The 15,382-nt window shown below is 44.6% G+C and overlaps 1 protein-coding gene across 1 annotated transcript; it reads right to left on the reverse strand.

Moving 5' to 3' along the window:
- Positions 1 to 7,493: 7,493 nt before the first annotated feature.
- On the reverse strand, positions 7,494 to 12,516 carry LOC104071690 (lymphocyte antigen 6E-like). Its single transcript, XM_009574893.1, has 3 exons — positions 12,328 to 12,516; positions 8,360 to 8,479; positions 7,494 to 7,702 (listed from the first exon to the last, which is right to left on the reverse strand). The coding sequence occupies exons 1-3, from the start codon at positions 12,377 to 12,379 to the stop codon at positions 7,494 to 7,496; spliced, it is 381 nt and encodes a 126-aa protein (XP_009573188.1). The 5' UTR covers positions 12,380 to 12,516.
- Between the last annotated feature and the right edge of the window lie 2,866 nt (positions 12,517 to 15,382).

Genomic DNA, 15,382 nt, shown 5'->3' on the forward strand with positions numbered 1-15,382 from the left:
TCAGGTCCGTACAATATCATCACTAGTGAGAGCAGGGATGGGATAGAGAATGCAGACCACATTTTCAGATGATGCCAAGGACAAAATAGCTGAAAACATACTCTAAGTAGAGTTCTAAGTTATTTTGACAGATGGATGTAATAAAAGAATGAAAAAAAGAATGGATGCAGTTCCGTAAAGAGAAATATATTACACTAAGTTAAAAATTAGCCACTTAAATGTAGGAGGAGCAACTGGTTGAGTTACAATTAAGGACTGCAGTGTAAACAGCAGGAGTCAACTGTGTCACATTAAAGCGATGAAAACAGACGTCACCCAAGAGAACACGCACCAATGTCATGTGCAAGATATGCAAAGTGGCCTTTCCACTCTGGCAAGGCCTCAGATGGAACACCGATGACCAAATCTGTAGGCGGCACTTCAAAAAATATGCAAAGCATTTGGAGAGAGACCAGAGGAGAGGGAGGAGAAATGGTCAGAGATCTTGAACATATGACCTCGTAGAAAAGGTTGGAAGCATTTAGTTTGTTTATTAAAAATGAGAAAATGCTGAGGAAAGACAGAGTAACCTTCTTCATGCAAGCAAAAAGAAGCTGCAAAGAACAAAGTAATAAACTGTTCTATACATCCTGTGGTGAAAACACAGCAGAACTGTACAAAAAGAGATGTTAAGAGATACTAAGACTAACTTTTAACAGGGTGAGAGTCTGAGCAATCCCAGGCTGTGGAATCTTCTTTGTTGAAAACTTTCAAGGACACGTTAGACAAACTTCTGCCTGGTTTCATCCAGCATTGGAGCAGGGAATAGAATTGTGACCTTTTAAGATTTCTTCTGGACATAATATATCTGTAACAGTGAGTTCATGGGTGCAAATGGCAACAGACCCTCTTTGGTGGGCTGAGAGATCAACAGTTTTGAATAAAAGTTGCTTATTAGGGTCTTGAATGGGACCCCAGACACATGAGAAGGATCAAATAACAGTTATTTCCATGTTTTTCTTTGTCCCTGTATTAGGCCAGAAAGCTGCGATCTCTTACTCTTGAATGTGAAAGTCTTGATATTAGAATTACTAGCTTTCTCCGATCTAGACTGGGCTACAGAAAGGTGCTGTATAAAAGCTGTATAAAAAATGGTCCTTAAGTCCATTTGGAAGCTGATGCCAATATACAACGTCATCAGCCTACTACAGCAATAAGGTATCCCACCATAAATGTGTGCTACCAGAGTCTTGGATCTCTATTAGCTTTCCACTTCATCCTGGGTAACACTGAGGATGTTGCCTTTGATAATTACTCTCCTCTGTCCATGTTGTGTCACTGCATTCAGGAATTATGGGCACAAAAATCCTTTCTTTTTTTAGAATTGAATACTCCTTTTCCCACCCCAAAACTGGCCAAAGCTTCTGATCTTCCAGGCATGCTGCAGAACCATCTGTCCAAAAAAAATGTAGGAGTAGGGGGTTGATACATCAGAGAGCAAGAATTAATTAGATGTCTCTTTCTCAACCCCTGCTAGATATGTATCATGGTTTCTGGGAAACCATCAGGTGTGGGGGAAATATTGGCAATCTGGTCATTATTCCTACGTGCAAGTAGCGATGTAGCAACACATACGTATCAGTCCCAGAAGGAGGACACACATTCAGGCTACCTCAGATTTTCCTTTGGGAGAAGGATGCCTTCAACATGACATCTGCACAGAAAAGCTCTTACACCTCTGCCTCCGATTTAATCTATAAAAATTCTCACTGGTGCATTTCCTAGGGAGCAAGACACATGGCAAACCACGTGGCTCGCTACGATGGAGGAAGCAGCAGTACAGAAAAGTCTGTAAAATACTCAAAAACTGATATGGATAAAAAAAATATGTTTTGTGATGCTTTCTGGCACTTCCAACTTGCATCATTTGCGAAGATCCTATAGACCACTGCGTGGATATAACCTGGCATTCAGCTCCGTACAATTAGAGCTCTATCACTCAGTACTGCTTGCCAGAAAGAAGAATTATTTTACCGGGATCTTATTTCTGCAGCAAATCGTTAATCAAGGTGCAAAAGGAAGCTGGTGGCAGCATGGCTGCAACATTGCAATACTGCAAAGTTGGTGACAGCCCTCTAAATTTTTGCCATACAAAAGGTTTTCACCATCTTCTCTTTAAGCCTTATCTTAACTAGTAGCAGCATTAGAGGCTCACCTTGCTCCACACACAGGACAACAGCCAGCAAGGCGACAAGAGTAGTCTTCATCTCCACCAGATCCTCTCAGCCAGACTGGGAAGATGTTGGGAGGGCAGGTTATATACCTTTTGAATGGCAGCAGTTTTACAGGTTCCAGATGGCTCGCGGGTGGACATGAAATCAACCCAAGGGTGTGTAATGTGCATGTGGGAGTTCTCCATGCTGGAGCCCATGGAACAGGCTGGCACCTTGGGGAAAAGCCCTTTTAGCAACACATTTCTTGCTCTTCCGGTCATATGGGAGATGGGAAATGAGGATCTGCTCTCTTCTCCTCTGAGTTTCCTCCTTTCTTTCCTCCCAACAGAAGCAGCAGCTGCACTGATGAAATAGCGGAGCCCGGAGGCACGGGGAGATAGTCCTAGCAGTGCGTTTTTCTAATCCCTTTGGATAATCAGCGTGTGACGTACCAGGGTTCATACGGTTCATTTTCTTTAATTATTCCACAGTACCAGAAGCTCAGACTCTCAACTGGCCTGCACTGGTTTACCTCCAATAAAATCAGTGTATTTTCCACTAAATGAAATTAGCTAATGGTTAGTTAAACAGAAGATTTTCCTCAAATTTTCATGTCAGTCTTCATTTCCTTATCGATTTTCCGTTACCTGTAGTTAATCCCTCTGCTTGCTCCTCTCCTGGTTGTAATTCTCAAATACCTTATACACTTTTTATTTAATGAAGTTTTGCTTCTATTTCAGGGATCCTTTAGAGGGTCTGTCCAGAAACTGCCCAACAGTTTCTGGAAATCAGACCTCCATTTATGATACTACAAATTGGCATTCTGGAATTGCTGCTCTACTTTGAAAAAAGCCATCTCTCAAACTGTCTCTTTTTCAACCTCTCCTCTTAAATCATTCCCTTTTCTTCTCTTCTTCTCTGTTGCTCTCCTCTGAATTTCTTAAAATCTGTTTCTGACATTCTGGGAAATAGATCCTAACACAAGATGCATCTTGTAAGAGCTCGAGCTGCCATCCCAACGGAGCTTCTTCCAAAGTGAAATTAGTTCTGGATAGCAGGTAGCAGAATGTGCAAAAGAAAAAAACACCAAACCCCGCTTTTGCTGGCAACTATGGAATAACTTAACAGGCAGTTCCCTAGAAGTAGCCATCAGTAGGGTATTTTTGTCTGTTTCTAATATGAATCATTCCAACACTGGATGATTTTCTTATCCATGTGAGTTTCTGATACTTTTCAGGCTCTCTTAAACTGCTCCTAGAATGACATCATCAGGAGGTGAATTCCAGAGTTGTTCAAGCCCGATGTCAAAACAGACATCCCCGCTCTTGTTTTTGGAGGTTTGTGAGGTCAGCAGGGGACATCCTGGTGACGATCAAATCAAACCTTCTGCTTTGCAGCGGGCAATTCGGTTTGCTGCCCAAGTGTGTTATAAACAGGCTGTTCTTCGTAATTAGAGGGTGTGTGTTCTTGCTGGTATTTTGCAATGACTGTAAAAGGAAGCAACCATTTTTTCCTTTTTTCGATCCTATTAATTACCCCATAGACTTCTATTACATATATTCCTTTTCCCTTCCTCCATGAATGAAAGAGTGCTCTAATTATTGCCATATGCCCCCTCACGTTGACTTTGCCAACATCCATTTGTTTCTACGTGAACCTTCATGCATTAGGGTGTTGGCTCGGTGCAAGTCAGCTTTGAAAGAGAGTGGTGAGGCTAAGACATCCCCAGCACTGCCAACAAACGTGTACTAAGGAGAGAAATTTCAGTAGGAAACAAGCTCTTCTATATCAAACAGTTATCTGGGAGCTGTCCCCAGGACATTAATGTCCTCTAGGCGTACTGCAGTGCTGGAGCATGCCCTCTTCTCCACGTCTGGAGAGCAGTAATTTTGCAGCACAGTGACTGTGTAGCAGTGATTCCGTCTTTCTCAAGAGGACAGATTACGAAACTCAATGCAGTCAGAGGCAACACTCAAGCAGCCAGCGTGGGGAGGGTGTCTCCTGCTGCCCAGCATCACAGCCTTCACCCTGGAGGAGGGCCTGGAGCAGGCAAGCCAGGGACACCAAGTGAGAAATAAGATTGAGGAAGACTGCAAAAAAAACACAAGGAAGCTGAGTCACCTCTGTAGAGTAATATCTCATAGCTACCCATTCAGGAAAACTAAAATGGACCTCAAAATGGAGCCATGAGTTGGCTATATGACAAGAGAGCAACAGTTAATTTTGAAAAACGTATGCTTTTGTCACTTTCTATGGCTTCCAGAAGCTTTTTAGACCCAGTGAAGACCTTGCTTTGATCTTTTGCATCCATCTCGTCTCTTGCTTTGTCATTGATTCACTGGATGTTAATCAGATCTGGGCAAATAAGCAGAGAGAAAGGGAAGAAATTTCATGTTCTGAGGGAAAAGACAGCCAAATTATTTGAGGAGAGCAGAAGGCAGCTTAGGTCTTTCAGAATCAGTGGTGATAGAGCCCTGAGTGAGGGAAAAGAAGGGCCAAAGTTAAACCACCTCCTCCAGGTGCCTAATTTAGGCAGGGCAAAGCCCCCTTGGCTGATTCAGGTCCTGGCTCAGTGACTCAGAGCACAGAAAACTGAGCTCTTAGATAATCCAGCAGCGAGAGCCAGCAATCCCAGGAGCAATCCCAACTATTTGAGTGAGACACTCATCTTCTTCCTGAGAGCCCTCCAGGCATCCCAGATGTCTCTGCAGGGCAGCTCACCACTCTCATCCAAGGAGTATGCAACCATGGGAGCCAACAAAAAAGAAACCTTGGGCGGAGGGATGTGGAATTAGGCAGCAGCATCTGCGTGGGAGTTGTCATATCAGGATTTCTCATGGAGGCTGGCAGAGGAGTCTCCTCTTACACAACCCCCGTTGCCAAGGGAGGGTTCACTAAGGGAGCTTTCATGGTTTTAGGACCTCCTGTGCCTCAGGGCAATTGCTGCTCCCACCTCCAGATAAGGACCCTTTTATGTAACTTGAGATGTGGATCAATCTTTGGCCCACATGCATGGGTTGTGTTGCTGGGCAATAGGGAATGCAAAACTTATGGGATCAGGGAGAAACCAGGCAAGAGGGAGGCAGGCTGAGGCCCATGGATGCAGCTGCTCCCTTAGGGATGGGACTCCTGGCTTCCCAGTGCTGTTCATAACTTCTCCATGCAACAGCCATAAACAGACCATGAAACCCTCCACGGCAGAAGCAGGCTCTACCACGTGCCTTCGCCCCCTTTACCCACACATTTTTATACCCTCCTTCACATGCCAGGTTCCCTCCCAACGCAAAATGGAGACACCTGCCAAGTTCAGGTAGCACAAGACATGACCTTATTTTAAACCTGGATGCCAAGAGCAGGTCCGTATTCACAAGCTCAACAGGACAAGACCTGGGGCAGTACTAGCCCCAGCTTGGTCTTTGCCTGTGCCAACCAGCATTGTCCTTAAGAAATCCTAAACCTGTGGATAGCAAAGGCTGAAGACTACTTCAAACAGTTCAGTTGTTACCACCTTGCTGTCTGGGTGTGGGGCAGAGTAAGGCCATCCAAGGTTCATTCAAGGTGTTCAAATGTGTGTGCCACTTGAATATCTCTAAATCTGGCAGGACGGAAAGAAAGGTGAAGAGAGTAGATTGGACAGAAGAATGGAGCCAGCTGAGCTGTGGGATGGCAGCGCAATAGAAACCGTGAGGACAACAGAGAGTCTCACGGCTCAAGACGGAGTATCCTTGGCCAACCTTGCATTTGCACCGAGGAGAAAAAATGAGCTGAGAATCTAGCAAGAAAACAGAGGTTGGAAGTAAAGCCCAGATTAAGACTGGATGAAGAAGCCAACAAGGAAGGCTGGGTGAGAAAACAGCCAGGGAGTACATAGCTGGGGGTCGGATGCGGATGGGATGTGGACAAGAAGGGATGGGAGCAGTTTGGAGTGAGCTGCAGCCATGACACCACATTTCCTTTGCAAACCTGTTATAAAGATCCGGCTGTTTCTGAGTGTTGTTGCTCCTCTGCTCCCGGCAAATACCCAGCAGAGTGAGCAAAGTGCGTAGCTGCTCTCCCTGCGCAGTGAGTCTATGGAGAGAAAACCAGCTGGGTGAGCTGCACCCAACTAATTACCCTGGGAGATCTTCGTTGGAGTAATCCTGGTGGAGAGCTTCTTCAGCTCAGGAGAAAGCATTTCAGCCTCCTGTGACTCACTTTGGAAGGATTTGAGTGAGCAAATCTCTCGTTCCTAGCTAAGATTATCCACAAGGAAGGTCAGTGCAGGGGAATGGGTTCCTTCAATTTTAACCCCGATAGGAAACTTGACTAGCAAACATAAAAGATTTATTTTCAAAGTTCATATTTTGTTATAGATGAAGCTGAAATTTCCAGACTCCAGCAGACACACATTAGAAACCGTCTTGCTTTTCTGATGATTTTCCTTTAAGCACCTTGCAAGATACTTTTCTCCCCTTTCAAAATAATCCGTAATGCTTATAAAGCAATTTCTACTGGAAGATCTTAAATCAGTTTAAAGAAAACTTAATGCTCAAGATCCCTTCGTGTTGAGTCCCGCCTTGTACCCTCTGTTTGCCTGCTGGAGAGCTCAACAGCCGTTTCCTTTCAGCCAGCTGACCCAGAAGAGAAATTGAAAGCAAGTTAAATAGAATGCAGTTTACTCTGAAATGGAGTCACAAAATGACACTTCTGCCAATGCAGAAAAAAAAAAGAAGATCTGGGGTGAGGCTTCCTGAAGTGAATACAAAGCAATTGCAATATATTTCAGCATTATTTCAATTTGACTTGCAGACTAACGCCTCCGCTTTTGTTGCTGCTAACATGGATGCATCCAGCCGCTACGCCCGATGTTCCATACCACACAGTCACACAATAGAATAAAATAACACTTTATTGTGCCCAGCTTCTGTTTAACAACTATAATATTAAAGGCCTTCTCAGAGCAAAATGATACAGGGCAGAAAATGGTATAAAGGGAAAAATGGCACAAGAGAATGGCAGGGACAAAACGAAGGGGAAAAAAATGCATGGAGTTATAAAGGCCAATAGTAGGAGAGATGGTGACTATATGGTGCCCTTCTGCATGTGGAGGGCTCCACATCACGCCTTTCTCTTCCAAACACCATTTTGAGGTAGGGCTGTGCTCTTACGCATTGTCAGCAGAGCACGGAAAGAGCAAAAATATTTGCTGATGGGATGTGACCTTCCAGGTAGGAGAAACAGGGCAGCATTCACACTCTAGAGATGAGAGTTTGATCCCTTGCAATGCAAGGCCAAGCAGCTCCTTTCCCCCTGCCAGCCCCTTTAAAAACCCAGCCGGAGGATGCAGGCGAGACTGGCCAAGACGCCCAGAGCTATCACAGTGTAGCTGGTTTTCACACTGCCGGCACCACTGATGTTGCACAAGGACGTCTCGCAGCAGCTGGTAGCAACACCGGCTATGCCGATATTCAGGTCAATTGTTGGGCAAAATGCAGAACATTTCTTGGTAATACGCTGGTTACGGTCATTGCCTGAAGTGGGAGAGAGAGAAAACAGGAAGAAAAGTCAGGTTTTTTCATCTTGTATATTTTTTACAGACTTCAATGATAGACTGGCTGTGCAATATCCAGTGGGAAATACGTTGTTCTGTACTTAATGCTGTTGGTTTTCCCTTGGGCTTCGTCACACTGCATCATTATTTGTGTATATGTGACCTATGGAGACCATCTCCAGGCCTTACGACTCCTCTGCTGTTTTCAGGGCCAGCTGAGTGCAACCTAGGACAAGAATTTGGAGATCTAATGGATTTGTACAGTGCAAGATTGCAAGACATCATCGTCACTGTGCCTTGGGATTGCTCCTTCCACAGTACCTGGCCCTTTCCAATTCCACCACCTCATGAGCATGTATTTGAGCTTGGAGATGAGACAAGGGGTTTGTGCAGAGAAATACTCTCTCTTCCAATGTTTCTCATTCCTGAGTGTGTTTAATCAGCAGTGCAGTATTGTTACGATATATTGCAAGAGAGACGGGCTATGCTGAGTTCCCACCTGCTGCAAGATTTGCTCGCTGTGTGCTATGATCCTCATTAATTCTTCTACCACACCTCATGGTGGGACAAGGCTCTGCAGTCAGCCTAACCTGAACCCCATCTTGTCATCAGAGCCTTAGAAAAGCTTCACACTTACCAAGTCCTGTGGTAGAATAGGTTGTGAGACAATACTTCTCATGGTCAGAGCACGTGGTTGTACCGAGACAATGTATATTGGAAGATGCATCTTTGCACGTGAAACATGTCAAGGAGAAAGCTGCAGAAGAAGCACACAACACCCATCAATCACCTCTAGAAATATCCGTAGGAGCACAAAAGAAGTAGTGCTGGTCCAGATGGAGGATCTGCAAGCCCAGCGGCCACAGGCAGACAACCTCCTCAGTGTGTGAAACTTGGCCCCAGCGACTCTCCTGGACCCAAATTACTTTAAGCTCAGATTCCTGACACTGATGTGGTTTGCTCATTTAGTAACCCTCAAGGGATCTTCCTTCTGGATACTTACTTGAGTCTCCCTTGAATTCATTTAAACATCTGGCATCCCCAGTGTGCTTTTGGAAAGACTGCCCCAGTTTACTAACACCTACAGCGTGAAGTTCGCGTGGTTGCTTTCCAACCTGGCTCCTCCAAGCCCCATTTGCTGGCCACTAGTTCTTGTATGGAAAGAGACCAGTGGATTCCTGCCCCCACTCTTTCACATTCTCTTCAAGTCATCTGAAGAGTCCTGGCCTACACATCCTTTCTCAGAGCACACAGATCAACAGCAAATTATTTAAAAAATCTTTTTGAATACAAATCTTTTTGGGTAACCCCCGTGGGCATACTAGGTATGAATATTTTCCTGCATGCTCCCACAATGTATCTCAAATGAGGGACAAGTGACCTAAATCTGCTTCTCAGTGTTTGCTGGAAAGATGGATGCTTGCATTTGGCTGGTTCATTTTCAGAGCTTTCCTGTGTCAGGAGGCAATCTTGGACCTGTAGAAGACAAGCCTCAGCAAACCACCCCCTTGGCTGGAGCAGACTCCTTTTTACAGCCATCCGTGGGTGATGACTGCGTAACACTACAAAATGTGTACATCTGTAGCACTGTGCATCTGCAAACGCTGTGCTAATACGAACGAATGAAAACAGCTTGCACTCAAGTAAGCTAAAGCAGTCATTCATAGCAAAGAGATCCTCGGGGAAGGTTTCTTTGCATGATAAGGGGAATTTCCTACTCGTCTGTTTATCTGCAGCAAACACTCTTGCAGTAACATCACCCACCAGGGATCAGGCTTATTCTTCTCATTTCCAGGCTATCCCTATCTATGGCCAGTTAACACCCATCTTGGTTTTGTACCAGCACTGTCCTTTGCCTTCCTTGCTCTTCGTCTCCCTCACTCTTCTTCTCCCTTGCCCAAGTTTCTTTGCCCTTGTTAGTGCCTTTGCCAGCAATGTCCCAACCTCATTGCTGCCTTTGTTTGACCTTAGACAAGCTTATCTGGCCCAAACAGGCTCTCTGCTCCCTCTTATCCAACTAACCCAGACCTGGCCTTGACCCGAGTGACCTTGGCTCTGACCTTGACCCAGGTGACCAGGGTGTGAACTGTATTTCAATGGAAGCCACAAAAATGCCGTTTAGGGTACTATTTGTCCTTCTCTGTCTCTTTAGAACGGTCTTCTCTCCCCACTCCAGCTAACAGCCCCTTTGCCCTTTCCATGGTCACCCAAGCACTGACCATCAATTTCTTCTTCTGGTCTGTAGTCCTTGCAGATCCTACTCTCCCTCTGTTGTCTCTCACTGAAGAGCAGCTAGCAGAGGACACAAAGGCCAGGCAACTGGGCTTGCAGTGACTCAGATCCCATCTCCGTCTGTTCCCATGCTCAACACCCTTACGATTTCAAAAGCCTCAGACCTGGCACCTGGCTCACTCTGACTTGATACCAAGATTGTTTGAATTTGCTTCCTACCTTGGTCATGATCATTTCCATCTCCAGACTCTCTTGGCTGTCCTGCCTGAACAGTATTCAGTATTCTCCTGACACTGCAAGCTTTTTTTTTTTTTTCCCTCAAAGCCTGGGACCCTCCTTTAGACTATCTGCACTCAAAGCGGTGTGGCTTCATTCTCTTTTCTTGTGCAAACCCCACATAGTCACATTTCTGCTCCACCCCACTGGGAACCACCCTTTCCTCCCAGAATAACTGTACACTAGAGCAGAGTCCCCAAACTGGGTTTTCCAGACATGTAAGCCATTTTATTCTTTAATGAATGCGACTGGGTTTTCCAGACATGTAACTCATTTTATTCCTTAATTAATGCAGCTTCTTTAATCAAGCCCATTCCAAGAAAAACTTGGAATAGATTCCCTGAATCTATGCAGGAAACAGTGGAGCTTGTTACATGCCCAAGTCCTGTGTCATCCCAACCTCCCAAAGCTGCTAATTTAAGAGTACAATTGTCCTGGGACCCTTCTAGCCATTTGAGGGGGCAAGCACCTGCATGGATGAGTTTGCCAACATCTCTCTGTGCTCAAGAGGTTTCTCTCTCACTCACATTTACTATAGAGGACCCTGGAGGCATGTGGGCTCCCAACCTGGTAGCTTAGTTAAGACCCTGAAGTTAGGTAGGACAATTTTGATCCTCTGTCCTGGTAAGAACAACAATTGCTCACGCTACTGAAAAACGCTTCTGATTTTATTGCGTCTGTTGAGATGCCTGTTTTATCTGAGGGCTGAGTTGGGAAGGGAACAATATTTCTTTAGAAATGTGCCCCGCTCAGGATGCAAACCTGGGGTTAAACCAGGCTGCCTTTGGAGGTCTCCTGTCTGTGCCTAGCAAGACCTCTGCTCTAACTGAAAAAGAGTATTTCTCAAGGAAGATTTTCATGTGAATAATTCAAGCTGCCCAGATAAACAACTTACACGTGTAAAGCATTAGCAAGTGCAAGTGCTGGCGGATGCAGGATTTACACTGTTAAAATCAGTCAGGTTCAGGATTAATTGGAACAGCAACCAGCCTTCTGGCTAGATTGCAAGCAAAGTGGTGCTGCGTATGTGTTAATTTTCACCAACTCCTTTGGTAAGTTTGCTGTCTCGTTACGTGATCTTTTTAAAAAATGTGATTACAGTTGATAAGGAAAGAATCCTTTTATTGCCCTCAACTTTCTCAACCCTGCTAAGCACAATGATTTAGCACATGCCAAATTTAAAGCCTGTGAAGTCCCACAGTAAGAACATTTACAGCCTCAAATTAAGCGTGAGCCTAAGTGCTCTGCCAGAATGGCTGGTAATTTGCAGGTAAAGCCCTACAGCAGAGCCTGAGAAAAATTCAGTTTGCAATAAGGCAAAAGCCCCCCAAGCTGAGGAAATCAACTATTCCCCTGGAATAGTCAGAGGGATATTCAGGGCTGTACCCTCTGTTCTTTGCCTGACCCACAGCCCCTCGGGTGTGTGGGACAGCAGTCCTGGGGAGAGTCCAGCCAGGCAGAGTTAAAGTGCATGTTCCCATCTTTCCCAAAAGAAACAGCCACCAGTTATCAGAATGAGAATGGGACCCTGTGTCTCCATCCCAGACCTGGGATCAACGTTGGCAAAGCTGCATTTCAAAGCAACAAGCTGCAAGAAAGAGAGGGGAGCCAGAATTGCACCTTCTTCTGGCATGCCCATCACTACCAATTTAGGTAATGATGGTTTGTAATTGCAATCAATAAACAAGCAAGTGAAAAAAAAAAAAAAATCAGGCTGTAGTTAGTTATATGTCAAATTTGCAGCTTTATTGTACGTATTGCCCTTTGCCTCCAGCTCTGTATATCCCTCAACTAATCCCCCTTCTCACAGAGCTGCACCAAGGGCTCTCAGCTGCCTACACTGAGCCACTCCAAGGGCTGGATGAGTCAGGTGAGGTGGGTATTTCATCCCCCACTTCGACTCCTCAGCATCCTTCCAACTTCTGGTGGGGATACGTCCCCTGGCTTCTTATCCTGAGGACTGGAATATTCTCTAGAGCCTCATGACCCTTTAGCTTTACCATTCATGCTGCAAAATCCCCTTGTCATCCTGCAATATTAAAGACGTGCCCCAATTCTGGGGGTCTCGCTAGTGCAAAGCAATCCTTGGCGACTCACCACTCTCCGCGCACAGGGCTACGATGAGCACGACAAGAAGAGAAGTCTTCATCCTTTATAGGTCTCGCAGCCTCCAAAACAAGTAGGACTCACCCAGGGCAGGTTTTATACCTCTGCAGTGTTTGCTTTGATGCTAGGATAATAACTATAGGGTTGCTATGTCAGATGGTGGGTAATTGAGAGTAACGTGTCAGTACTTGTGTGTGGAAGTATGCTTTGTTGGAAGTCTAAACAGGCGTATGTTCTCCCCCCACTTCTTCTTTTCTTAATTGTTTCACAATGCAGTTTGTTCATCTAATGTTAAGTATGCAACAGTTTCTAATTCTGGATAAGTGGGGGAAAAGCAAAATACAAAACCAAAACACTTGTCCACGTGAGAAGAGGAGTGTTTTCTTTTCCAGGTCAGCTTGGGTCTCAGAGCAGGCTGCATCCTTGAAGATCCTGTCCTCGCACACTGTTTTAGTACATATGGAAATTGATTGAATTTGAAATTGAAATTGGGATTGAAACTTCCACAAAATGTCTCCCAGGATTGTCAGTACAGCTAGATCAGAAGAGCAGTATCCTTCCACTGCATTTCATAGGGGACCAGACATCAATTTCTGTGGGTCTTTTTAAGACAGCAGTTCAAAATCGTAAATGTTTCTGTTCTAAAATTGGATATTTTGTATGAGGGAAAATGTTCTCTTATTAGAAAATAAATTTCACTGGGCAATGAAAATGACCACTTAAATTAAAAAATAGAAATAACACCCACCCCCATCACATTGAACAAGCTGGGATTTTTTTCACAAATTACAAAAAATAAATGTCAGGGAGAAAAAAACAAACCAGTTAAAGCATGGAGAATGAGGGTTTGCCTGATCAAGGATCTTAACTCATTAAGTCTTCAGAAAAAAAAAAAAAAATTATAGCCAGCCAAAATTATGTGAAATGCCAAATAGGAGTACTCCACTGGATTTCCATACGGTGCTCTTTATTCCTCCTTTTTTATGATGTTTCATCCTATCTCCCTGTATAAAATCAAAATCTTTCCCATCTTCTGATTGCGGTTGCTTTTTCCTCCCACCGTTGTCTTTCTGCCATCTAGTCGCCAGGACGGAGGCACAGTCCCAGAAACGCTCCAGCTGGATCCCTTTCACATGACACGCAGAGCCGCAGGAGCAACCTGCGTGCCCCAAGCCTCTGCCAGCGACTCTGCCCCTTGCTGCTCTCCATCTGTTTTGTTTCCCTTTTTTCTTAGTCCCAAAGTTGCTCAGATTTCCATCTCCCATTGAATATTTGGGCTTCCAACATGACCCACCTACAGTCATCATCTCATCAAAAAGACATGCCCAGTTCTTGAGGTGATGTAACTTTTTCCAACACCTCTAAATTGGATGTATAAATATTGTTAGTATGGAGACCTGCATGACTAAGGTGAGAAAACTTCTGCTTTCTCAATAGGTAGAGCATGAAACTCAGTTGGAACGGAGGTGGCAATTAACCAAGAAAGCTCAAAGGAGGGGCGTTGTTTGGCTTCATAAGGCAAATGCCTTTGTAAGGCACCAGGCAGGAGGAAAACAGAAGTTGGCACCCTCCATGCCAGGCACTGAAACCCTCTCTTCCTTGTGAAATATTTTATTTTCCCCAATCCAGAAGGGATTTCAGGAGTCTTTATTGGTAAATCAACTTTTATTGCTGACTATTTGAGGTAATAGCAGAAAAGGGGGCTCTAGTCGCAAGGCGATGCCATCCTGCAGCCCGTATATTGCGTTGCAGAGGCAGCCCACATTCAGATTTATTTCAGCCAACAGCATCCATTAACAGGTACAGAAATAGCAGCTCAGCCAGGCACTCTTTTTTTTCCCCCTTCCTTGTAGTCTCATCCAACTAAAATATCTCTTGTCTCCTGCAAGCTGCTGAGATTTTGAGATGGCAAGGCTGTATTTCTTAAAGGAGTTACTGCAGGATTTCTGACAGTCGAGATTTTCCATTAGACAGTCCTGCACTCTTCCAACTGTTCCCATATGTCCCCCTGATATTAATATTATCTTCATCCCTCACCAGTGCCAGGTGAGATAGATTGAAAGGAACCCATGGGGGTAGAAAGGACACAAATTATTAGGACACCAGATGGACCAAGGCAAAGGAGAAAATCATCATAGAATCATAGAATCATTAAGGTTGGAAAAGACCTCTAAGATCATCAAGTCCAACCATCAACCCAACACCACCATGCCCACTAAACCATGTCCCTAAGTGCCTCATATACACGTGTTTTAAATACTTCCAGGGTTGGTGACTCCACCACTTCCCTGGGCAGCCTGTTCCAAGGCCTGACCACTCTTTCAGTAAAGAATTTTTTCCTAATGTCCAGTCTAAACCTCCCTTGGCACAACTTGAGGCCATTTCCTCTTGTCCTATCGCTAGTTACTTGGGAGAAGAGACCAGCACCCACCTCGCTACAACCTCCTTTCAGGTAGTCGTAGAGCGCGATGAGGTCTCCCTTCACCTCCTCTTCTCCAGGCTTAACAGCCCCAGTTTCCTCAGCCATTCCTCATCAGACTTGTGCTCCAGGCCCTTCACAGTTTACAAGTATTTGGAAGCTATGAACTTCAAGAAGATTTTGAAAAGAGTAACAGGGGATTTAACTGTGGGTGGAGGATGGGGTGGAAAGACTCATTTCCCTTGGCACAGTTGCTGAGTGGAGAAGGAAGGAGAGTGTTTTGCTCATCTTGTTCTAAACCTGGTTGAAATTGTCATGTGAGAAGGGCAAACAATGTCTTTATTTGGGTGAAATCATGTAGTTTGCATGAAACAAATGCTGAAATTTAAAAGTAACTGTGAAATTCAGATGTTTTTGCTAAATGTGGATTTTCAAGTTGGCCAAAAGCTTTGAGAAGCATTTCAGAAACTATTGTGATTAACATATCAGAAAAGTGATGGGAAAAGTGGTTAAAAAGAAATGCAAAAAACCAAGTTTCTGTTAGTCCCTCAGCAAAGTGCTACAACACTACCATTCTTCAGTTAGCCCATCTCGTATTTAAATAAATGCCAGAACACCCTCCTTGCC

This window comes from Fulmarus glacialis, unplaced genomic scaffold, assembly GCF_000690835.1.
Source record: "Fulmarus glacialis isolate BGI_N327 unplaced genomic scaffold, ASM69083v1 scaffold29923, whole genome shotgun sequence".
NCBI classification, from domain to species: Eukaryota; Metazoa; Chordata; class Aves; order Procellariiformes; family Procellariidae; genus Fulmarus; species Fulmarus glacialis.